General features: G+C 53.7%; 13 protein-coding genes across 13 annotated transcripts; 6 read left to right on the forward strand and 7 right to left on the reverse strand.

Moving 5' to 3' along the window:
* Nucleotides 1-106: 106 nt before the first annotated feature.
* Nucleotides 107-871, forward strand: CKM354_000296600 (uncharacterized protein; the record flags this gene model as incomplete). The annotated part of the gene is made up of 3 exons (XM_044798139.1): nt 107-303; nt 362-555; nt 609-871. The coding sequence occupies 3 exons, from the start codon at nt 107-109 to the stop codon at nt 869-871; spliced, it is 654 nt and encodes a 217-aa protein (XP_044654074.1).
* Nucleotides 872-1,312: 441 nt separating this feature from the next.
* Nucleotides 1,313-1,513, reverse strand: CKM354_000296700 (uncharacterized protein; the record flags this gene model as incomplete). The annotated part of the gene is made up of 1 exon (XM_044798140.1): nt 1,313-1,513. The coding sequence occupies one exon, from the start codon at nt 1,511-1,513 to the stop codon at nt 1,313-1,315; it is 201 nt and encodes a 66-aa protein (XP_044654075.1).
* A 395-nt stretch (nt 1,514-1,908) lies between these two features.
* Nucleotides 1,909-2,736, reverse strand: CKM354_000296800 (ESCRT-II subunit protein VPS25; the record flags this gene model as incomplete). The annotated part of the gene is made up of 1 exon (XM_044798141.1): nt 1,909-2,736. One exon carries the CDS (start codon nt 2,734-2,736, stop codon nt 1,909-1,911), a length of 828 nt encoding a protein of 275 aa, XP_044654076.1.
* Nucleotides 2,737-3,397: 661 nt separating this feature from the next.
* CKM354_000296900 (uncharacterized protein) lies at nt 3,398-4,327 on the reverse strand (the record flags this gene model as incomplete). Its single annotated transcript, XM_044798142.1, has 3 exons — nt 3,398-3,797; nt 3,933-4,080; nt 4,162-4,327. 3 exons carry the CDS (start codon nt 4,325-4,327, stop codon nt 3,398-3,400), a joined length of 714 nt encoding a protein of 237 aa, XP_044654077.1.
* Nucleotides 4,328-4,468: 141 nt separating this feature from the next.
* Nucleotides 4,469-6,807, forward strand: CKM354_000297000 (uncharacterized protein; the record flags this gene model as incomplete). Its single annotated transcript, XM_044798143.1, has 4 exons — nt 4,469-4,562; nt 4,627-5,484; nt 5,609-6,281; nt 6,333-6,807. 4 exons carry the CDS (start codon nt 4,469-4,471, stop codon nt 6,805-6,807), a joined length of 2,100 nt encoding a protein of 699 aa, XP_044654078.1.
* Nucleotides 6,808-6,832: 25 nt separating this feature from the next.
* Nucleotides 6,833-9,244, reverse strand: CKM354_000297100 (uncharacterized protein; the record flags this gene model as incomplete). Its single annotated transcript, XM_044798144.1, has 5 exons — nt 6,833-7,574; nt 7,625-7,784; nt 7,838-8,524; nt 8,573-9,145; nt 9,202-9,244. The coding sequence occupies 5 exons, from the start codon at nt 9,242-9,244 to the stop codon at nt 6,833-6,835; spliced, it is 2,205 nt and encodes a 734-aa protein (XP_044654079.1).
* Nucleotides 9,245-10,311: 1,067 nt separating this feature from the next.
* On the forward strand, nt 10,312-11,542 carry CKM354_000297200 (uncharacterized protein; the record flags this gene model as incomplete). The annotated part of the gene is made up of 2 exons (XM_044798145.1): nt 10,312-10,563; nt 10,619-11,542. The coding sequence occupies 2 exons, from the start codon at nt 10,312-10,314 to the stop codon at nt 11,540-11,542; spliced, it is 1,176 nt and encodes a 391-aa protein (XP_044654080.1).
* Nucleotides 11,543-11,863: 321 nt separating this feature from the next.
* On the reverse strand, nt 11,864-12,300 carry CKM354_000297300 (uncharacterized protein; the record flags this gene model as incomplete). Its single annotated transcript, XM_044798146.1, has 2 exons — nt 11,864-11,938; nt 11,992-12,300. 2 exons carry the CDS (start codon nt 12,298-12,300, stop codon nt 11,864-11,866), a joined length of 384 nt encoding a protein of 127 aa, XP_044654081.1.
* Nucleotides 12,301-12,587: 287 nt separating this feature from the next.
* On the forward strand, nt 12,588-16,043 carry CKM354_000297400 (leucine--tRNA ligase CDC60; the record flags this gene model as incomplete). The annotated part of the gene is made up of 1 exon (XM_044798147.1): nt 12,588-16,043. The coding sequence occupies one exon, from the start codon at nt 12,588-12,590 to the stop codon at nt 16,041-16,043; it is 3,456 nt and encodes a 1,151-aa protein (XP_044654082.1).
* A 445-nt stretch (nt 16,044-16,488) lies between these two features.
* Nucleotides 16,489-17,559, reverse strand: CKM354_000297500 (uncharacterized protein; the record flags this gene model as incomplete). The annotated part of the gene is made up of 1 exon (XM_044798148.1): nt 16,489-17,559. One exon carries the CDS (start codon nt 17,557-17,559, stop codon nt 16,489-16,491), a length of 1,071 nt encoding a protein of 356 aa, XP_044654083.1.
* Nucleotides 17,560-18,398: 839 nt separating this feature from the next.
* On the forward strand, nt 18,399-19,552 carry CKM354_000297600 (uncharacterized protein; the record flags this gene model as incomplete). Its single annotated transcript, XM_044798149.1, has 5 exons — nt 18,399-18,468; nt 18,533-18,844; nt 18,901-19,001; nt 19,057-19,122; nt 19,187-19,552. The coding sequence occupies 5 exons, from the start codon at nt 18,399-18,401 to the stop codon at nt 19,550-19,552; spliced, it is 915 nt and encodes a 304-aa protein (XP_044654084.1).
* A 110-nt stretch (nt 19,553-19,662) lies between these two features.
* Nucleotides 19,663-19,977, reverse strand: CKM354_000297700 (uncharacterized protein; the record flags this gene model as incomplete). The annotated part of the gene is made up of 1 exon (XM_044798150.1): nt 19,663-19,977. The coding sequence occupies one exon, from the start codon at nt 19,975-19,977 to the stop codon at nt 19,663-19,665; it is 315 nt and encodes a 104-aa protein (XP_044654085.1).
* Nucleotides 19,978-20,517: 540 nt separating this feature from the next.
* CKM354_000297800 (uncharacterized protein) lies at nt 20,518-22,186 on the forward strand (the record flags this gene model as incomplete). The annotated part of the gene is made up of 4 exons (XM_044798151.1): nt 20,518-20,727; nt 20,784-21,690; nt 21,758-22,058; nt 22,117-22,186. The coding sequence occupies 4 exons, from the start codon at nt 20,518-20,520 to the stop codon at nt 22,184-22,186; spliced, it is 1,488 nt and encodes a 495-aa protein (XP_044654086.1).
* Between the last annotated feature and the right edge of the window lie 99 nt (nt 22,187-22,285).

Consider the following 22,285-nt stretch of genomic DNA (forward strand, 5'->3'; position numbering starts at 1 on the left):
TTTTCTCTCTGCTTCAAGCACCCCGCCACATCAGTAACGACCACGAAGCTACGCGAAGCCGCACCAATAACCACTCTCAGAGCGTTATTGGAAGACCACAGCAATCATGTCGAAGATTACGGTCGCTGGTGTGCGTACCAACGTGCAAGAGCTCCTCAAGTACTCCAACGAGGAGAAGAAGCGCAACTTCCTCGAGACCGTCGAGCTCCAGATCGGCCTCAAGAACTATGACCCACAGCGTGACAAGCGTTTCAGCGGTACCATCAAGCTGCCAAAGATCCCACGTCCAAACATGAGCATCTGGTATGGCCTGGCTGTTTCGCCATTGCGCGCTTTGGACATGGCGCTAATCTTTCTGCAGCATTCTCGGTGACCAACATGACATCGATCGTGCCAAGCACGGAGGTGTCGACGCCATGTCCGTGGAGGATCTCAAGAAGCTCAACAAGAACAAGAAGTTGATCAAGAAGCTCGCTCGCAAGTACGATGCCTTCATCGCTTCCGACTCCCTCATCAAGCAGATTCCCCGTCTGTTGGGTCCAGGTCTCTCCAAGGGTAAGCGCCTCTACGGTTCTACGTAATCTGAAATGCACTGACGCTTTGTACAGCCGGCAAGTTCCCAACCCCAGTCTCCCACGCCGATGACCTTTCCGGAAAGATCAACGAGGTCAAGTCGACCATCAAGTTCCAGCTGAAGAAGGTGTTGTGCATGGGTGTCGCTGTCGGCAACGTGGACATGACCGAGGACGAACTGATCGGCAACATCATGTTGGCCATCAACTACCTCGTCTCTCTGCTGAAGAAGGGCTGGCAGAACGTGGGCAGCTTGGTCATCAAGGCCAGCATGTCCCCACCAAAGCGCCTGTACTAGACGCATCCCTTCTCATAAGGTAACGCTCAGTCTGTGTCATAGCCGATCTTGAGCTTGGAAGGCTACTCCGAGGGCGTATCTATCTTCGTTGATAGTTTAGCGCTGTTCGCCTTCACTGGTAGAATAGCCAAAAGAGCCTCAGTTCTTCCAATTCCTTCACGTTCATTTTGCTTCTAGTGAAAAGTGAGTGCATACGAGAATTCGATAAGAGACTCTGCAAGTTGGTCATCGATTCAAAGTGTCTAAAGCGCTAAAGCTGATTGATTGTTACTTCTGTCCATGATCTATGTATTCGCTTACAGGCCAAATAGAATGGACGGGCTACTGTTCTCTGCACGGGTTCACTGGATGGCAGTCTGCAGCGTGAGAATTCTCGGACCCGATACACGAGGCTCTGAGCTGCTGTTTCCCATCAGGGAAGTGATGGATCGTCACACATGATCACAGCCCCTCTTGTCGTTCCAGGCCTTCCACGAATGCCAAGTCACCAGTCTGCTGGAGCGACTGTGCGGCGGCTTCCTCGAGCAGGATCCCTAGAGCGATGAGCGCTGTCTCGTCCAAGCTGTTGAAGTCAGCTCGACAATCGCCCAGGACTCCAGATGCGTAGAAGTCTGAGGCATAGGCGTGAATAGCTTTGAGCATGTCAGACTCTGGAAGGCGTTGGTCTGTAGGTAGATGCCGGTGCGCGAAGTAGGGATCAGTCTCTGCGTAGCGAATCGGCGCCCCAGCTCGATTGTAGAGGACTTGATCAGGTGGCAGTGGCTGACCAGCTCGATCGAGCAGGAGACCTTCGTATCCTACCCTCCCGGCAACGGCATCATAGAGGTTCACGCGAAGTCTGCCGGGTTCAGCAGGCGAGGTGTTCAAACTGCGGCGACGCGGGCTTGTGGCTGGGGCGCTTCGAGGTCGAGGACGCTTGGTCTGAGGCTTTTCTGTCTCTCCGACAGTCGACTTTCTACTGCGACGCTTGCCAGCGTGGGGAAATGGAGACGCCGGCACCACACCACGCACCGGGAGAGTGGCCATGTGGTGCCGTCTCAGAAGAATTTGACGCCCGCGCTGTCCTCTTGACCAAAAATTTGTGCCTTGCCGCGCTTCACGAGCACGTTCAGCGCTTTCCGCAGCACGGCCTCGTCAATATCACTCCACTCTTTCCCACGGCTGGCGTCACCCTCGCGCAGCTCGTAGATGGTCAGCACGGCGCCCTTCTGGCCTGTGTCCTCGACAAATGCGTAGAGCAGGTCAGCCCACTCGGCGGGCGTCTTCCAGTATATATAACAGACGCTGCTCGTCTCTCCGCGTGCGGTAGGTGCAATCCACTCAGCCCGGGGCCCGTTCGCGGGCTGGCTCATATAATCGAGGACCGCGCGCACATCGGCCGGCTTGAGACTGCGCGAGAGGGCGGTGTTGGCGAATAGGTCGGGCGGCGGTGAGGAGATGGCTAGGCGAAACAGGCGGTGATGTGCACAGTACGACGTGACGAGGCTAGACCACAGCTCAAGCTGACGCGCGCGTGTTGTCAGGTTGGGCTGGAGGGTGTAGAAGGGTGGGAACGAAGCATAGCTGGGAAAGCGGAACTCGGCGCCGTCGCTGGCGGTGGGCGCGGCGACCACCGTGCTTCCGCCGAGGGACAAGGCCGCGATTGAGGGTTCGGGCGATGCAGCAGCAGCAGCCATGAATGATGGGAAGAAAGAAGTCGGGCAGACGATGAAGGATCGCAGCTTGCCAACGTCACGTTGGATGTGGATGTTGCGCGCGGTTTCGGGTCCGACGACAACTTTCAATCCCTCAACACCACCTCTGCAACGCACCTCGCCGCATGCATGTATGGACAAGATTCTTGCCGACAAGGCTACATGGGGCATATTGCTCGTTATGAGTGATGAACAGTTTTCACCAATTCTATGGCAACTGGAAGACAAAAATCACACTCACACAATCGTGTTCGCAGAGGCCAAAAAAATCTTGTCGCCTCTGTGGATCGAACTAGTACTCACGTTAGACCCACATTCTTACCACACAGCAAGCATGTTGGAATACATACCACAGTACCTCCAGATACCGCACAGAGTGGGACGACTGTAGTGAACTTCAGTCTGGCCTGCGCTGTTGTCAGCTTCCCTTGTCCAGACACCAGCATCGATTAATGGGCGAAACATACGCTCTCCCAAGTGAGCTAAGGCGACCTGCATGCAAAGATGCGAGATGTCTCCACCTCATGTTGCCGACGAAGAGACTATTAGTCTATAATGTCTCATGTTCAAGACCCTGCTTGGTGCTGAACCGGCCATACCCTTGTGCAAATGAAGTGGTCCAGAGAACGTGGTCTGATATGCAGTAAAGCTTTGCCGCAAGCTTCGAGGCCGCAGCCTAATGCTTCACTGTATCAGCTACCCGGCAACTGAGGTCTACATCCCCATGAGCGGAAATGTCCATTCAAGCTAAAAGATCCCCTCCTATGTGCGCCCAGCATATCAACCTGTCAAAGCGTAGGGAAGGGAAGTAGATTTGTGTCAGACACTATCTTCAGTCGTCTTCATCAGACGAATAGACTCCCAGGCCAAGGCCTCCAGTCGAAGGCACAGAGGCGGTCGCTGCTTTGGACGGTGCGCGGTCTTGCTCGGCGTCTGGCTTTGGAGGCACAACAGCGCCCGCAGGATCCTCTTCTCTTGGGCTTCCCTCCGACTTTCGTAGCGAATCCGGTGTTTGAGCACGTTTCTCTGCTATCACGGGCTTCTTGTCTTCGGTCGAAGATTTTTTTCGAAGTTTGACGCCTCCCAAGACGTCTTTGGTATTTTTCTTGCGTTTTCTGCCCACGGTCCACTCTGTCTGCTCTGCAGCATCAATTCCAGGCCCAGGACTAGTGGCGCTACCACTCTTTGCAAGTCTTCGCTCAGCTTCGAGTTGCTGTTGCCGAAAAGCGTCGCTGGAAATTTGCAATAATACGTTAGCCTGTGTCTGATATAGATGCTCATTCTTCTGACTCGAAGTAGGAAGCAACAGTCACGTCCCGCTACCAGGGAACTTGGCATGATTTTATCCCTTCGCAAAGCACACTTACAGTTGCTCCTTGGTCTCACGCTTTACAGCAGCTTCCTGTGCGCGTGTAGATTCGAGAACCGAGTCAAGAAATTCCACATCGTCTTCATCAAGTGATTGAAACTGGTTCCCCAGGCGGATGGATTGCTCAAATGCTTCTTGTTTGGCGGCTTACCGTTCATCCTGACTCGTCAGTCTGATTGCAAAATAACAACAACATGAAAGGGGAGACGAGAAATGCGCGAAATTACCTTTGTTGGCTTGAAGAGTTTCATACAGTGATTTTCCGCCCTCTTGCTGACCAGGCTCTATCTTCGGCTTACTGCGCGTAGCCTCGATAGCTTGCTGCGCTGCAAGCCATTTCTCATCTTGTTCAGTCGGCTGACCATCAGTGCCAGCAGCTACGAAGCGCGACATTCTGCTTGCATGTCATGTGGATGTATTGTGGAGAGGTCTCGGTAGAGGGAAAGGTCAACAGTTGGTGTTGGCGGCAGGTCTCCCGAGGCGGATATACTTTCGGACTTTTATCCGGGCCCTCACTTCACTTCACCCGCTCCCATGGCATCTCCCACAGTGTTCGGTGATGGCTCTCCGGTGCAGCAGCATCGCTCTTCGGAAGCGCGAGATACGAAGCGACAGAAGGTCACTCGAGGTAAGTCTTCCTGACGAGCATCTTGAGACTGCTCTCGCGCGTTATCTCTGATCGGCGGATTTAGCGTGTGACAACTGCAAGTCTCGCAAAAGAAGATGCACCGGGGAACTGCCCTGTTCTACGTGCCATGCGAACGGAGCTCAATGTACCTATCGTTCTCGATATACTCGTGGCCGTCTGGTTGCTCCTCAGCCAGCTAACTACACTGGAAGCAGTTCAAGCAATATCACGTTGACCCCCACGCATCAGCAGCCGGGCAACGCGGATATCGCCTTTGGTCAGACACACAGCGAACCACCAGGGAACTTCCTAGGTACTCCGAGCTCGTCTCATCAAGCTTCTCCCGAGGTAACGAACACTGCCGTTGGCCACTATGCAGGCACGATCAGTCCTCACGTGTTCCTGCGACGGACGTTGCAAAGACTCCAGGACGATGAAGCTGGCATCAATTCGACGCCCGCTCTCGAAGGCACGGCTTCATCGATGTCCATATTTGCACACGGAGATAGACCGGCACCTGCAGTGGACCATAGTGCATCGAAATTGCCATCCTACCAGTCGACATCCACGCTTCTCCAACATTACTTCGATCTTTCAATGCCGACAATAAGGTTCCTACACCGCGGTACAGTTGAAACTTGGCTGGATGCATATCACGATGCAGAATTCAGAGACGAAACCGCTGCCCAGCGATACCCCGCCCGCGAAGCTGTAGTACTTGTGGTCATAGCTACAGCTCGCTTGTTGAACGTAGACGGCGGCAAAGAAATTCTGGACGCTGATGAGACTTCTTGGCACGAAGCTGAGCATCTGTACCAGATGGCGCAGAGAAGGCTGCAATTAGAAACAGGTCGTTGCAAGCTAGAGAGTGTTCAGGCTCGGCTTGCCTCTTGTTTGTACCTGTTGCAAACCTCCCGACCAAGTCAGTACCCCAATTCCTCGCCGAGTGTTGAACATGAGGAAGTGCTGACAACAGATGTCTAGACCAGGCAGTGAGTGTATCATATGTATCGATTTCCTCCACTCAAGTGCTGGCTAACCAAAAGTGCGATGCAAGTGGTATATGCTAGGGACGACAGTACAGCTGCTATTCAGTTTGGGTCTCCACAGGTCTGACAACAGCAAGTCAGATGCAATGATTCGAGAGTGTCGGAAACGCGCCTTCTGGGCCTGTTCTACCCTCGACACCTATCTTTCGGTCATCATGGGAGTTCCGGCTCTCATCAATTTAGAAGAAGTCGACCAGGTGCTACCAGAGGCGATAGACGATGACTGCCTTGCTGCGACGGGTGTGACTTTTGATCAAAACAGAAGAGATAGTATCATTCAGGCATCGATTTCGCATGCCTGGATCATGCGTATCGTGAAGAGAGCCGCCCGCGAACAGTATCTAAAGGAACGGAAACGCGGTGCATATGATCTGGAGACTGCCGCAAGATACAACGCTGAAGTGGATGCTTGGCAATCGTCGCTACCGGCGGTGCTCTCGGGAGCAATACACCCATCCAGTCTGGTCGCCACATTTCGTCGGCAGCTAACAGTGATAACACTTGCACACGCTCATGCACAGATGCTCATTAACCGGCCATCTTTGCTCGTCGATTCATCCCGGTCTACACTGAGAGACGCTCAAGTTCAGCTAAGCCTCCAGGCAGCCGAAAAAGCATTGGACACCGTTCTGACAACTTCGTTTACCAAGCACATCTTCCAAGCATTCTGGTTAGTACTCGAATCTAGACTTTTAATTCTGCGCTAATCCCGAAATTGCAGGCACACACAATTCGTGTCATTCAATGCGATATCGATCATCTATGTCTGGTTTGTGCAGCGCAAACACGGGCGCTTGCCGCCGTTGAGCACACCACTCAAGGAGTCCCAACTCTTCGAGCTTGCCCAGTCCGTTCAGCAGCATTTGGCAGAAGCAACCAAATCCAATGCTCCCAGCCTTCGCTACAACATCGTGCTCGAAGAGTTGCAGCAAGAGGCGCAACGTCCAGTGGCTGAACACAGGCAAACACCGCCGACATCTATCCCATCACAGCAGAACCCAGCTCTGACCAGCCACTTCGGAGGTCCAATGGCAGATCCGAACAGCCTTGCCGATGTGGACCGAGTACTGCAGTCGGTCGAGGCTACGATGCCTGTTGCGTCGCTGGACACCTACAGCAGCGATTTCGCCCTCGATCCGAATCTGTGGCTGACACTGGATTCCTTTCCTTTTACTAGCCTAGAGCTGCTCGATTGAGGATTGTCGACCATACAATTCTGTGTTATATGGACACAGTCGCGGAAGTCGGTCTGCTAAACTGAGTCACCATCGTATAGTCTTTGCTCGGACCCTGTACTGTGTGGGTGGTGGTGAAAGAGCGCAACGAGATACCAGTGAAAGGAAAGCTGTACTTCGTCCAGTACATGTCTTCAACACAGAGATGATCTGCGCTCGCCGAGCAGGCACCTTGAGCTTTAGCCTCACTCGGGTATGCGAATTGCAGATTGTGGAACAGATAATCCACTTCCAGGTCGCTCTCTGGTTTCACGAACCAGATGCTCAGCTGGTCCTTCGCTTCGGAGTATCGGTATACATAGCTTCGTCTCGCCGTCATGCTTGCACCATTCTGGAGCCGGAGCACCCCAGTCTCTTGATAGAGATACTCGAGGTCGAATGCTTCGCCACTTTTGTCTGGGGTTGGTGATCGAGGATGGAAAGATGCCTCGCCTTCCAACACGCCCGAAGGGAAGCTCGACAGTCTGCTGTCGATATTGCGATTGAGTCGCCATTTGCCCTGCAGAGCTCGAAAGGTAGCGCGAGCCACATATTTGCCTTGCGTTGTGCAAGAAAGCCATGTATTGTGAAGGTCTTGTACGATCGCTTTTGCTTGGGCCTCATCATCACCCGCTGACAAGTATCTTGCAGGTGATATTGGTCCCTCACGTTCGGCGAATGCGCCGTCGTTCCTTGCCAATTGGAGATGCGTAGCAAGCTCTTCGATGTAACCGAGATAGTCTCCGAACCTGGTGATAGTCAGTGGGACTTCGTATGAGCAGGCAGGCGCAGCACGTACCAGTATTGCGGCACGAATTGGCTGCAATCGCGCATCGCTTCCCTGAGTTTCAACAGTGCGGCAGGCTCCTCATACCGAGGTATGGGGCAGTCGTGTTGTTCGGCAAGCCAACGCTGTGCGGTGAAGCGCGCCTGCATCTCAATCATGGGCCAGTAGGGTCCTAATCATCAATAAACATTGCACTACTTGTCTACGATGCTCCTTCTCACTTACCTTCATAGAACCCAATGAACGCCATCTCTGGCACAGCTTCTGACATGGTTTGCCAACCCGACAAAATTAGTGGAAGCCTCATGCTGCTGGGGCAGATTTGCAACCTTTCCAAAACATCCAGAGGAAGAAAGTCGACGGCTGTGATGGGTGAGTAACCAGTTGCATATATCACTGCACCCACATTCTCTATCGTGAGAGTTGAATCTGCGCCTTGTACTTGGGCCACGCACGTCCCGTCTTCTGCGTCCAGTATCTCAAAAACTCTACCAGAGTGGACCTCAATCAATCCGCTCCTCACAAATTCTGGGTACGTCTCCGATAGCGCCACGTACACTGCAGAACGTGGTTCCGAGGGCGGTATCACAAGAGCTGAGGACCCCAAATCTGACTGGTCGCCGCCAATTTGTGCCTGCAGAGCGTTGTGAATCATATCTTTCACAGCTTGTGTCAATTGACCTGCGTTGGCGACGATGGGACCAGGAGGACGCTTGGACAGTTCGTACAGCTTGAGATCAAGCGGCAAGAACGAGACGTTCGATGTGTCAGTGGGATTATATGGTGGCAGGGCATAAAGTGGCCGGGGTGTGATGTGTACGATCTTGCAATCTTTGTACTGTTCTTTCCTACCATTTCCTGGTGACCACGATGTATCGGACAATTGCTGAGACACTGCAGCAGCGGCCTCGCCTGTGATAGATCAGTAAAGCAACTGTGCTCGGAATGAAAGTATCATACCAGCAGAATTGCCCCCACCAATCATCAAGATCTTTTGCTCAGCAACATCGGCACGATTCGCAAAGAGATCGTCAAGCGTCCTAAACTCGGAGCTGTGCATAGTCTTCACCTTCAAGCCTGTCGCGACATTTGGCACATTGTCCTTAATAGGTCGAGGCTGAGAGAAGAAGCCTGAGCCAATGAGCAGATAATTGAAATCTTGGATGTGTTCACGGCCTTCTTTGTCAAGGGCAGTCACTCGCCAGCTCGTTGCTGTCTTCTCCGTCTTTGTGATGTGATGGCGAAAACGAAAACAGTCGCTAGGAATATTCTTCGTCCGATACGCCTCGAGATACTGATTGACCTGCCAGGCCTTGGGAAACATGGGCACTGAGTCAAGACCAATGGCATTCCAATCCAGGTCTGAGAATGCAACTGTGAATCGCGAGAGATTCGTAAGGATGTCTGGGTGTAGATAGCCATCATGCGGCGACATTTGGTCAATGGCCCAGATACCGCCTATTCTGTCCTTCTTTTCGAAAATGGTAACATGGAAAGACTTGGATTGGAGCAGGACTTTGGCACTGGCGAGACCTGAACATCTCACGAGGCTCAGCGCCGCCACGAAGCCGTCCTGCAAACAGTCTTACCTGAAGGGCCAGCGCCCACGATGCAGACCGTCTTCACAGCCATTTGGTACTTGCCAGGTCTGGTCTTCTCAATGTACTGCGCGGCGTCCTGTGATCCAGCGCAGTATTGTATTGTCGAGGAGGCAGCCGCAGCTCCAGCTCCAGCTCCTGCTACTGAACTATGGCGGAAGACTGGTTCTTCCGCGCCGACCACGATCTGCTGACTGCTGACGCAAGTATTCGACGGGAGGTACTATACATATACCAGGCAGCCGCAGCCACGGGCATATAGCTTCACAAATTGGACGGCAACCAAGCACAACTCACATCTGCCAACATGTCGTGAGGTCAAGGATACGGCTCTGCCTACAACGCACCCCAAGACGGCTTCCCATCGACGAACCCGTGGGCAGATCAAGTGCCGCAGTCCACGAATCAGCAGCAGCAACAGCAGCAGCAAGCACAACCGAGACCGTCTGGCTACGAGCCACCTCCAGGCCCGCCACCGCGTGGTAACACTTTCAATGAGGAATCTTTCGTACCGGAGGACCAAAGGGGCGAGCAGCGCGAAGCCCTGGTAGCTATTCGCCATGCACCCGGTGGCGTCTCCCATATTGATGACCTCGCAGGAGCAATTCGAGATGAACAATACGAAGCCGGAGTCACAGGCAGACCGGGATGTAGCTCAGTTGTCAGCAGAATTCCCGCGCATAGATTCATCCCTCGTTGCTGCCCTCTACTCCGACACTCAATCAGTGGCAGCAGCGCGAGAGATGCTCACGGAGCTGGCGGCTAGTCAACAATAGTCGACATGCGCAAGTCAAGTGTGAAAAGCAATTCGAGCGGTTTAAGCACAGACGGGCGCTGTTAGCACAGATCGTGGATTGAGAGCACAGGGAACGTGGATGCCTGATTTTGAGCCTGATGTGGGGTCCCGATGTCGCGCCCGCTGGTGCTTCGTCACAGTGTTGGCGCCGAGCTGTCACCAGCTCCATGCACCATTGCCACAGCTCATTGCTTCTCGCGGCAGCTGTCTTGCTCGCAGTGTAACAAACAACCCGGGAAATCACCCTGAACTATCCATGTAGGCGAGCATTTTTTGTCTCAATTGCCTGCTGCCGACCCTCTATCATGCCTCCTACGCCATTGCGATGTGTCGCGCGACAGCTCAGCAGCCAGAGCTCCAAACGCACCTTCGCATCAACCCGTCGAACGCTGGCGGATTATGTGAGAATAGTTGAAGTGGGTCCCAGAGATGGGCTGCAGAACGAGAAGACTAGTATTGCGCCCGAAACCAAGATCGAACTGGTCCACAGGCTGGCGAAGACAGGCCTAAGAACGATCGAGGCCGGGTCATTCGTGCATCCAAAATGGGTGCCACAGGTATGCAGCGAATGTGTTTGTACGTGTCGATGGCACAGACATTGAACAATCCTAGATGGCAGCGTCCGACAAAGTCCTCTCTTCGATCCTCACAAAACCACCGCCTGGCGATGTCACCTACCAGTGGCTGCTTCCCAACATGAAGGGCCTAGACAATTACTTCAAAGTGATGAACACCTCATCTTCAGCTCCTGACGGTTATCCTACGCCTCCACCATCACCGACCGGTACCGACAACGGCCCTGCCTTGAACACGTCGAGCCAAGATCCAAACGCAATGCCATCTGCGACCTCGGGAGTGGACGCAATGTCAAAAGCAAAGACTGGGGGACAGAGGCACGAAGTTTCAATCTTCATGGCAGCGACCGAGTCTTTCTCCAAGAAGAACACGAATTGCAGTATACAGGAGTCCTTGGATCGATTCGCTCCATTGATTGCAGAGAGCAGCAAGGCGGGCTATCCCGTACGCGCGTATATCTCAGTCGCTTTGGGCTGTCCATTCGAGGGACCCGATGTAGACCCGCACCGCGTGGCGGATTTGGCAGCCTCACTCCTTGAACTAGGAGCAGACGAGATCAGTGTAGCAGATACCACAGGCATGGGAACAGCTCCTGCGACCAAGAAGCTGCTTCAGACTTTGAAAGAGGCGGGTGTACAAAACGAGGATATTGCGATGCATTTCCATGACACGTTTGGACAAGCGCTCATCAACACCATGGTGTCGCTTGACCACGGCGTCAGGACTTTCGATTCGGCAGTCGGTGGACTCGGTGGATGCCCATACAGTCCCGGAGCTACAGGTAATGTAGCAACCGAGGATCTCGTATATTGCCTACATAGTCTTGGAGCGAATACTGGGCTTGATCTCGAAGAGTTGAGCAGGATCGGAAGTTGGATAACTGCTCAGATTGGCAAAACGAATAGTTCGAGCGCAGGGAGGGCAACTCTAGCGCGTCTATCTCGAGAAGGGAACGCGTAAAGCGTACTAATGCAACGTATTACATTTCACACTGTTCCAGATTCTGGTCGCGATACTCCTGTGTATCATGCATATTATGCGCGCGAGGTCACACGTGTGTTCGGGCTTGATTGTCGAACGTGGTAATCACGCGTCAACGAGATCAGACCTCGCTGTGCAGACATTGGTAAACACGAGAGGTTCTCGCTTCACCTTCATTCTTGCCCGACCTTGAGCCGCTTCATGACGAAGCGGCGCTTGGCTCCGGCTGACACCACGCAGTGGCCGATGTCCAGATCCGGAGGAGGAAAGTGGCATTGAGGATGTAGGCTTCGATGTCGTTCAAGATGGCCGTTGCGGGCTATTGTCAGCAGCAGGAGTATGAGCTCCGAACTGCTCCTTGTATGCTTGACGTATCTGAGAAATGTGTCAGCCTGATGCTAGACGTCCAGGGGCAGAGGACAACATACACCATCGAAGGGGGTCTTGCCATCCCCAACATCGAGATAGAGAGCTCCATAGACGCAAACGAAGACGATACTGCCCCATTGCGCGAGCTTAACGCCTTTCGTCCAGTTCGGCCGCGCCCACTTCAGCTGTGACCGACGTCTATAGCGGCGCTCGAGTCGGAATTGATGCTTCTGGGAGAGCTTGGCGAACTCGGGTGGCCATGTTTTCTTGCACCGATACGGGTTGTCCTCGATGGAGTGTGGGAAGTAGGGCGTGTTTTCCGGCACTGATGGCGCTTTGCTGAAGAGGCCTGCGAAGAGGGATGTCATGGCGAGAGGCTTCAGTCCATGAGCGATGGTATGTGATCGCTGGGAGATGGTGTTGCTGAAGATGCTCGGCTGAGTTGCTGTGTCCGACCTCGCGCGTCGGCCTCTGGAATTTGTTGCAACCATGCTCCGAGTCACAAAGATACTGCCGCCCTCGCCGCTCGATCTGCCCCTCCACTTCCCCCACCACTCCCTCGTCCCATCTCACGACGTCGCTCGCTCTCCATCGCCTGTCGTCGCAGCTGCGGGGGCTGCGTCGTCTGTCGCTGCCAACCCGAACAGTTATCAAAATGGCAGCCGTGCAAGCCAGCACTCAGCCGGCTAAGGGCACGTTGAAAATCGAGAACACGGACAAACGCGACACGCTCATCGCCAGCGAGAAGAAATACCAAAAGCAATGGCAGGACAGCAAGGTGTTCGAGCAGGACGCTCCGTCTCTGCAAGATGTGCCCTTCCACGCCATATCGCCCTCGGAGCTCCGTCAGAAACACCCCAAGTACATGGCGACCATGGCCTACCCCTACGTCAATGGCACTCCGCACTCCGGCCACGCTTTCACCGCCAGTAAGCTCGAGTTCGCTGTGGGCTGGGCACGCATGCAAGGAAAGCGAGCCCTCTATCCTCAGGGTTTCCACTGCACCGGCATGCCTATCAAAGCCTGCGCTGACAAGCTGGTGCGCGAGATTGAGCTCTTTGGACAGAATTTCGAGAAGTGCCCTGTGGACAACGGTGAGAGTGCGGAGGCCGATCCCGCGCCGCCGGCTCCTGTGCAGAACACCACCAAGGAGGATGTCACCAAATTCACAACCAAGAAGTCCAAGGCAGCTGCCAAGGTCAATGTGGCCTTGAAGTACCAGTTCCAGATCATGCTCGCTATTGGTATCCCTATCGAGGAGATTCACAAGTTTGCCGATCCACAGTACTGGTTGCACTACTTTCCTCCCCTCTGGAAGCGTGACTTGGACAACCTGGGATGCAGAGTGGACTGGCGCAGGTCCATGGTCACGACCGACGCGAATCCATACTACGACGCCTTTGTGCGGTGGCAGGTCAATCGTTTGAAAGAGATGGGCAAAATCAGATTCGGCAAGCGATATACCGTCTATTCGCCCAAGGATGGCCAAGCGTGCATGGACCATGACCGAGCAAGCGGCGAGGGCGTGGGTGTGCAAGAGTATACAGCATTGAAGCTACGCGTGAAGGAATGGGCAGAATCAGCGAAGAGCAAGCTCGAAGGCAAGATACCTGAGGGCGGCAACGTGTACTTCGTCCCTGCAACTTTGAGGCCAGAGACCATGTACGGGCAGAACTGCTGCTTCGTCGGACCCAACGTGGACTACGGGATATATGAGATCAAGAAGGGCGAGGAGTACTACTTCGTCTCAGACCGAGCCGCAAGAAACATGGCGTTTCAAAGCATTTTCCCGGAATGGGGGGTTTTCCCTAAGGTTGCCGATTTCAAGGGATCGGAAGTAGTTGGTACACTCGTCAATGCACCGCTCTCTGTCCACAAGGATGGAGTTTACATTCTTCCAATGGAATCGGTCAAGCCAACGAAAGGAACTGGCGTGGTCACAAGTGTTCCTTCCGACTCCCCAGATGATTATGCAACAACCCTCGATCTTCAGAAGAAGGCAGATTTCTACAAGATCAAGAAGGAATGGATCGACAAGGAAATTGTGCCGCTCATTGAGACGCCTGATCATGGCAACCTCATTGCGAAGAAACTTGTGGAAACCATGAAGATTAACTCACCCAAGGACGCAAAGCAATTGGCCGAGGCTAAAGAGATTGCGTACAAGGAAGGCTTCTACAAGGGCAAGATGCTCATCGGGAAATACGCCGGAGAGCGTGTTGAGGAAGCAAAGCCAAAGGTGCGACAAGACTTGATTGATGCTGGCGAAGCGTTTGCCTACGCGGAACCAGACGGACAAGTCATAAGTCGCTCAGGCGACGAGTGTGTTGCTGGTCACTTGGACCAATGGTTCATGAATTATGGCGAGCCGGAGAAGTCGGGCGATCCGGATTGGCAACCAGCGGTTCTGAAGCACGTACAGAACAAGGATGGTAATGGACTCAACACATTCTCCACTGAAACCAAGAACGCTTTCGAACAGGTACTCTTCTGGCTTGCACAATGGGCATGTGCTCGAGGTTACGGTCTTGGCACCAAGCTGCCGTGGGATCAGACGCAACTGGTAGAGAGCTTGTCCGACTCTACGATCTACATGTCGTACTATACGATCGCCCATTTGCTCCACAAGGACATTTTCGGCAAAGAGAAGGGACCGGCCAATGTCTCAGCAGATCAATTGACGGATGATGTTTGGGATTGGCTGTTCTGCAGGACTGAAGAAGTCCCGAAGGAATGCTCCATCCCTGAAGAGACTCTCCACCGCATGCGCCGTGAGTTTGAATACTGGTACCCATTGGATCTTCGTGTGTCTGGAAAGGATTTGATCCAGAATCATCTTACATTCTTCCTCTACGTACACGTCGCCTTGTTCCCACCGGAATACTGGCCACGTGCTATCCGAGCCAACGGGCACTTGTTGCTCAACGGCGAGAAGATGTCCAAATCTACCGGCAACTTCCTCACCCTATACGACGCGACCGCGAAGTTTGGTGCTGATGCGACTCGCGTCGCTTTTGCCGATGCAGGCGACACTATTGAGGACGCCAACTTCGACGAAACCGTTGCGAACGCCAATATCCTTCGACTTTTCGAGCTCCGACAGTGGTGCGAGAACGTCATCCTAGACGCACGTGTGCTCAAGGATGGGGAGTCGTATGCCGAGGTGAGCAAGAATGAGAGGCACAAGACGAACGATGTCATCGTCCGCACTGGAGAGAAGCTTTTCTGGGATGAGCTGTTTGAGAACGACCTGAACGGTCTTGTCAAGGAGACGGAGCAGCGATACCACGATGCGGACTACAAAGCGGCTCTCAAGAGCGGATTCTACGACTTTACGAACGCTCGCGATTTCTACCGCGAGGTCACCAAGGCTGCGGGCATCGGAATGCACCAAGATCTGGTCACGAGATATGTGGAGCAACAAGCTCTGATGATCACCGTTGTGGCGCCCCACTGGGCAGAGCACATCTGGCTCGAAGTTTTGAAGAAGCCAGACACTGTGCAGAACGCTCGCTTCCCACAAGTTACAGACCAGAAACCAAACCTGACTGCTGCGCGCGAGTATGTGCGTACCACTCAGAGCAATATCACGGGAGCCGAAGGTGTTCAGCTAAAGAAGATGGCCAAGGGCAAGCAAACTTCTTACGATCCTAAGAAGGACAAGAAGCTCTCCATCTTCTTTGCCCAGAAATTCCCAGCGTGGCAAGACAGCATCATCGATGTCGTGCGTCAGAACTTTGCGAACATGAAAGTCGACGTCGGAGCAGTGAACAAGAGCCTGCCCAAGACTGAAGTTAAGCGTGCAATGCCTTTTGTGAACAGTCTCAAGAAGAACCTGGAGAGCGGCATCGACCCAACGACCGTGTTCGAGCGCAAATTAGCCTTCGATGAGGCTGCTGTGTTGCACGAGATGGTACCGGGCATCAAGCAAACGGTGCAGAAGTGCGCCGTCATCGAGGTCGTCCTGGTCGACCCAGAGACCAAGACTGGTAAGATTGTGGCCGGCACACCAGGTGTGAAGATTGGTGAGGAGAAAGAGACCTTGCCACCATCTGCCGAGAATGCTGTGCCTGGTCAACCTACTTCGTTCTTCGAGAACACGACGTCGTAAGGCGGTTCACAGGATTGCCGAAATGAATGGATCTAGGTCTGTGAAGTGGGCATGGAGGACATAGATGGTCTGGCCGGCCGCTCTGTATTGCTCAGGCGCCGAGCATTGCACGATGAAGATGTAAAACGAAACGAGAACTGTAGCAAAAAGTGTAGCAACTCGCTCAAAAGTTCTGCAATGCAGTTCTGACCATGAATTTCTACTTCTAGTCCTGCTCTATTGATATCTGTGTTTTGCACAATTCCATATGTATCCTTTATGCAGTGGACCTTACTGAGCTTGATTCGTGTTGGCGCTCTATCCAAGCTTTGATCGCAACAGGTGTATGCACCGAAACACTTTTCATCCACATATTGGCACCGTCATGACTGCCTGTGATATCTGTTCTCTGACTCCATGCAATGTTGTATATCAAATCCTCGCGCATCAGCAAACGCATCAACACCTAGAGACGTGCCTTCTCTGAGACAATCTCCTCACCAGATTCGCTGTATTCAATCTTCTTCCCAGTGACTAAGCTCTTTTGCAAAGCGCTAGCGATCTTTACGGCAGCAACTGCACCTGCCAGCTCGAAGGGTGGCTTGGTGCCGTCCAAAACGCATTCTGTGAACTCATTCGATTCGGTAACGAAGGCGTGTTCGAAGCGGTCGTAGTAGGTCTGAGGAACGTCCTTGCGGATGCCGGTGCTCTCGTGCAGTGACACTAGGTTCTGCTGAGGGTTGCCATTGACGACAATCTTGCCGTGGGTGCCAATGATTTCGGTAGTGTCCTCCTGTCCTGCAGCCATCATGCGTGAGGCGTAGAAGTAGGCAATCTTCCCGCCGTAGAACTCGACGATACCGATGCCGTTGTCTACATCTTGGTACCTCTCCAGTTCGGCAAGGCGTGCGTTGATGCCGACGGCGGTGACGCTCTTCACTACGCTGTCCTGGCCGAAATACCAAAGGGCAAGGTCGATGTCGTGGATGTTGGCATCGACGAAGATTCCGCCGCTGAACTTGGCATACTGCACGAAGTAGTCATCGTCGCGGTGCTTGTCGCATGTCTGCGATCGGAGTATGGACGGACGGCCAATGTCTCCATTCTGCACGCGGCGAGCAGCGTCTCGGTAGCTGGCATCGAAGCGGCGCGAGAAACCGCACATGACAGTCAAATGAGGCTTGGCCTGCGCGGCTTTCAAGACATTCTCGCAGACGTCGATGCTCGTCGAGAGCGGCTTCTCGCACAGCACATGCTTGTCGGCCTCAATGGCACGCACTGCCTGTGCGGCATGCTGTGTGGTGATGCCCGCTACCACGACAGCTTCCAGGCCTGGGTGCTTCAGGAACTCGTCGTAGTCGTTGTAGAGCTTAGTTCCGAAGGGCGCGAGTCGGTCCTTCGCCCAGGCGAGCGCCTTCTCATCGGGGTCGAAGGCAGCTACGAGGTCTGCCCGAGGTGTTCGTTCGAGAAAGTGCAGGGCGTGCCGGGCGCCCATTCGTCCAAGACCGGACACGCCGACCTGCAGCTTGCGGACCATGGTGAAGGAGGAGGAAGGGGAGGATTTGGCGGTGGCTGCTGCTTCGAACTGTGAATTGCAATATTCTGGCACGGACAGCAATGGAAGAGTGCAAGGGAAGATGATAGATTGTCTTGAGAGATGCGTATTGCCCTTGGTGGACCTCAGCGAATTTTGTAACTCGCGCAAGACACTCGACACGAACGGTGTGCTCGTTGGCGCGCGGAAAACATCACCACCAACGCGCAGCGCAACAGTTGGTGTCGGTAGCAACTCCACCCGCTCCTCCACCGCCAGACGAACTCGCATGCACGAGGCTCCGCTGCCGCCCAGCGGAAGGCGGAATGTCCGAATGCGGTAAGGCCGTTGCTGGTGCTGCAGGCAGGGTCCAAATCGTCATTGCGTGTGCCTGCCCTGCGCGAGCTGCTTGTCCCTGCTGATCACCCCGCTAGAAAGAAACTCCAACTTCTTCCACACTGCATGAACGTGGTAATTTGCTCCGCTGCCCGTATCTCTGCTTTGCGCAGCGTACTTGCTTGGAGCACTGTGTTTCGTGAAAGAATATACATGTAAAGTCTAACCCAGCTCGTGACGAGAGATCAGTTGCAAGTTGAACGCAAACTCGGCCCTTGACCCCCAGGAGCCGAGTTTCTGTCGTGCTGCCGCCTCTGCCCCAACTGTGGAATGACATTATTTTCAAATGCCGACATTTCGCCCTCGGCGAATGCTGCCAGCAAAGTGGGATGAGCTCGTTGTAATCACGCCCGAAGACAATTGTGCTCGCGTCACGCTGCTCTCTGCAAAACCAGTCCACTTCTCGTCAACAAGCTGTACACGTTGACAGACACATTCTCACAATCATGGCATCCACCTTCACTCTCAACACTGGCGCGAAGATCCCAGCAGTAGGCCTGGGAACATGGCAATCTGGTCAGTTTTTATGCCTGCTCCGACTCGTCGTGCATTGCCCATCTAATTGAACATTGCTGTGCAGACCCGGGACAGGTCAAGGCCGCTGTTGCACATGCCCTCAAGTCGGGCTACCGCCACATTGACGCAGCTTTCGTGTATGGAAACGAGAACGAAGTGGGAGAGGGGCTGAAAGAGGCTTTCGACTCCGGGATCAAGAGAGAGGATGTCTTCGTCACATCAAAGCTGTGGTGTACATACCACCGAAAGCCTGAGGAGTGCCTTGACGAAGGTCTCAAGCGCCTCGGTCTCGATTACCTGGATCTCTACCTGGTCCACTGGCCGGTACCTATGAATGCGAACGGCAACCACCCCTTGTTTCCCAAGCTTGAAGACGGTAAGACCTGTCGTGGGGATCATGCAAATGCAGCCAGCTGATTATATTACGTGCAGGCTCTCGCGACCTCGACCGAGAATGGTCACACGTTTCCACGTGGAAGAGCATGGAGAAGCTGTTGAAGACTGGCAAAGTCAAGGCCATCGGTGTTTCGAACGTAAGCTGAGTTTGAAGCGTCTGCTGCCAATGCTCCCATTGCTAATGAGCGACAGTACTCGGTGCCATTCCTGGAGGAGCTCCTTAAAGAGGCCGAAGTCGTGCCTGCGGCGAACCAGATCGTACGTTCAATACCCTAGACCGCCGCGTCTCCTCACCCAGCATGCTAACGCAAGATCTCCGCAGGAAAACCACCCATACCTCCCACAATCCGAGATCAGCGAATTCTGTAAAGAGAAGGGCATCCTCGTCGAGGCCTACTCGCCATTGGGCAGCACCGGCAGCCCGCTCTTCAAGGAGGAGGGCGTGCAAGAGCTTGCAAAGAAGCACAACGTCGGAGCAGGAACGATCTTGATCTCTTATCAGGTCAGCAGAGGTCATGTGGTGCTGCCCAAGTCCGTGACGCCACAGCGGATAGAGGAGAACCTGAAGACTGTGCAACTGAGCTCTGAAGACGTTGCATCGCTCGAGGAAATTCACAAGAAGAAGGGACTCACAAGATTCGTGTATCCAGAGTTTGGTGTCAACCTCGGATTCCCAGACAAGCAATAAGTTGTCGGATAGGTGCGTGTTAGAGATTCATCATAGATCGCCGAGCATCTTTGCAGAGTAGTCACTCGTGCAGGATATAGAATCGCTCAGCAAATCATTTCCAACCTTCTTCACCGATTTTCGTTCTTTCGTTCTTTCTCGGCTTTGTGTCGGAGTACGCTTTTGAGGCCATCGTTGTGGCGTGCAAGCAACATCGCATCATCCTCGTTGATGACAGAGCGTCCAGCATGTCGAGAAAATGTCTCAAGGTCCGTGGAAATGGTCGTGATCCTGGCCGCAAGCATCTCGGTCATGCCGGCTATAAACGTGGGCGCCGCATTGACGCTGGGACTCTGCTCTACGGCAATCGCGTCAACTATCTTGCCAACAGAATGCCACAGCGCTGCCTTGAGCCTCTCCTCGTCGCTGTGTGGTTGTGTAGCCATGGCTGGTGCTGAAATGGAGTGCTTGTTGGGGAACGAGGCTGGAGTGTAGACCGAGGAGCTCGTGCGGACGTGTCTGGAAGCGCGAAGTCGTTGCCAAGATCACGCGTCCGCCCCCTTCTGCCTTCCACTTCCCCCTCGTCCACACCTTCTCCCAGCATCGCCATCGTACTGCCGACCTCAAGATCACATTAGCATCGCCGTCTGAAGGCCTCCACTGCGTGATCGTCCTGCGAGTCATGTGTCCGCGGACAAGAAGCACAATGGAGGCGGCGGAATGTGCCAATGCGCTTCACGCGAAGAATGTATCTTCGCCTGGGACAGCCAGCACCGCTACACCCTCCCGCTAGCCACACGACAGTCAGACATGCCTGGCGCATCGCTCTATGGCATGGTGTTTCCATCTGCTCAAAAGTCGCGTCATGGCGCCGTCCACCGTCTGTCGTCGCGCATCACTTCTCTTCGATCATGGCTTGTCTTCGTTGCTCGGGACGTGCAATTCGAGCCCTTGTTCTCCTTTGGTCCACCGCGGCAGTCGCTCATATGGAAATGAGCTGGCCATACGCCTTGCACTCCAAGTTCAACCCAGCTAATGATTACACGGCTATTGATTACAGCATGACATCCCCCTTGTCGGCAGATGGCTCCAACTTCCCGTGCAAGGGCTATCAGAATGATCGACCTTTCGCTCCAGTGGTCACATATGTTGCTGGCTCGACATATAACCTAACACTAGCTGGTACGGCGACGCACGTAGGTCATGCCACAGATGGAAGTACCTGCTGAGTTGCAGACTAATCCTCCCACAGGGTGGTGGCTCCTGTCAAATATCTCTCAGCTACGACAATGGAGCTACATTTCGCGTCATCAAAAGCATCATCGGCGGCTGTCCACTGGCTTCAACATACGACTTCACTATCCCCTCCTTTGTGCCGGAAGGTGATGCTCTTCTATCATGGTCTTGGCAAAATCATGCGGGCAACCGCGAAATGTACCAAAATTGTGCCCAAATTACCATCCACCCCAGCACAAGTCAGCGAAGGAAAAGGCAGAGCTTCAAGACGCTTGAAAGCCTACCCTTTATCTGGAAGGCCAATCTCGAGGGCGTCAATGGCTGTGCCACTACGGAGAGGGATGATCCTGTGTACCCAAATCCAGGTCCTGATGTCGTATACGATGATAGACACAGTGCCTCAAGCGTCGCTACCTCAGGAACGTGTGACTGGCCAACTCCGTACGGCATGACTTATAAGGATCTGGGGGACAGTACCCTGCCACCCGACAGTGATGGCTCGCCCACTTCTGAATCCAATCGCATCGCGAACGCAGAGGCGTCGGACGTCAACGAAACACCCACTATACGCCCAGAAACGATCCGTGCCACAGCCACATCTGAAGCAGCTTCGAGATACAGCGGTACCAAAAGCGAATTGCTTGTTCGATCTGCATCCATTACTGCTGCCCCGACTCTCCTCGATGCACCAAAAAAGGCAGTGGCATCGGACCTACGCACAGTCACCGTCACCGCTGACTGTGAGACTACAATCACCGTTACTATACCCTTTGGAACTCCTCTGCCTACTATGCGCACGACGACACGTACGATGCCATCGAGTCGCCAAGCCAATACTGCAGCCACTCCGACCCCTCAGCCTACGTACGCCACACAAGAGGCCAATGCCTTCTATCTCCCCTGCGTACCTGGCACGTTCTTATGTAAGGCGACCTGCACGCGAATGTCTAACTTTGGGCATCGATCACTAATCCACTTCCGACAACATAGGCACCAGTCGTACCACGTTCCTGACTTGCAACTACAATGACGGTACGGTCGCGTCAGACGAAACGTGGGTATATTTGGCGAGCCAAGAGCGCACCGTGGCTGCGGGCATGGAGTGCCTGCCGATGCTTGCACCTCATGCAAATTCTGTACCACTTCAGGAGCAACAAGGTAGCACTCCAGTGGGACAGTACCGAGACGATCGCTATGTTGCGGCGAGACCTGAAGGCCCATGTGACGTTAACGGCAGTCTGGAGTGTACCGGCAATGGTCGAACTTTCAGTGTTTGTGATAATGGCGGCTGGTGAGCGCCTTTCCTCCGAGATTCATTCTTGCACATGCTGACCAGAGTGCTTTCACAGGATATCGATGGGCCCGGTCGCCTACGGTACGGTCTGTTCCAACGGATTGATCATTGCATCGACGACATAATGCACAGCAATAACGTGAAGTATGATCTTTTGTACTTTTATACATAGTTAACGAAGTCACGATGATGCATCAGGAGCAATTCTATATATTTGATCACCT

This window comes from Cercospora kikuchii, assembly GCF_019650295.1.
Source record: "Cercospora kikuchii DNA, contig_00002, whole genome shotgun sequence".
NCBI lineage: Eukaryota > Fungi > Ascomycota > Dothideomycetes > Mycosphaerellales > Mycosphaerellaceae > Cercospora > Cercospora kikuchii.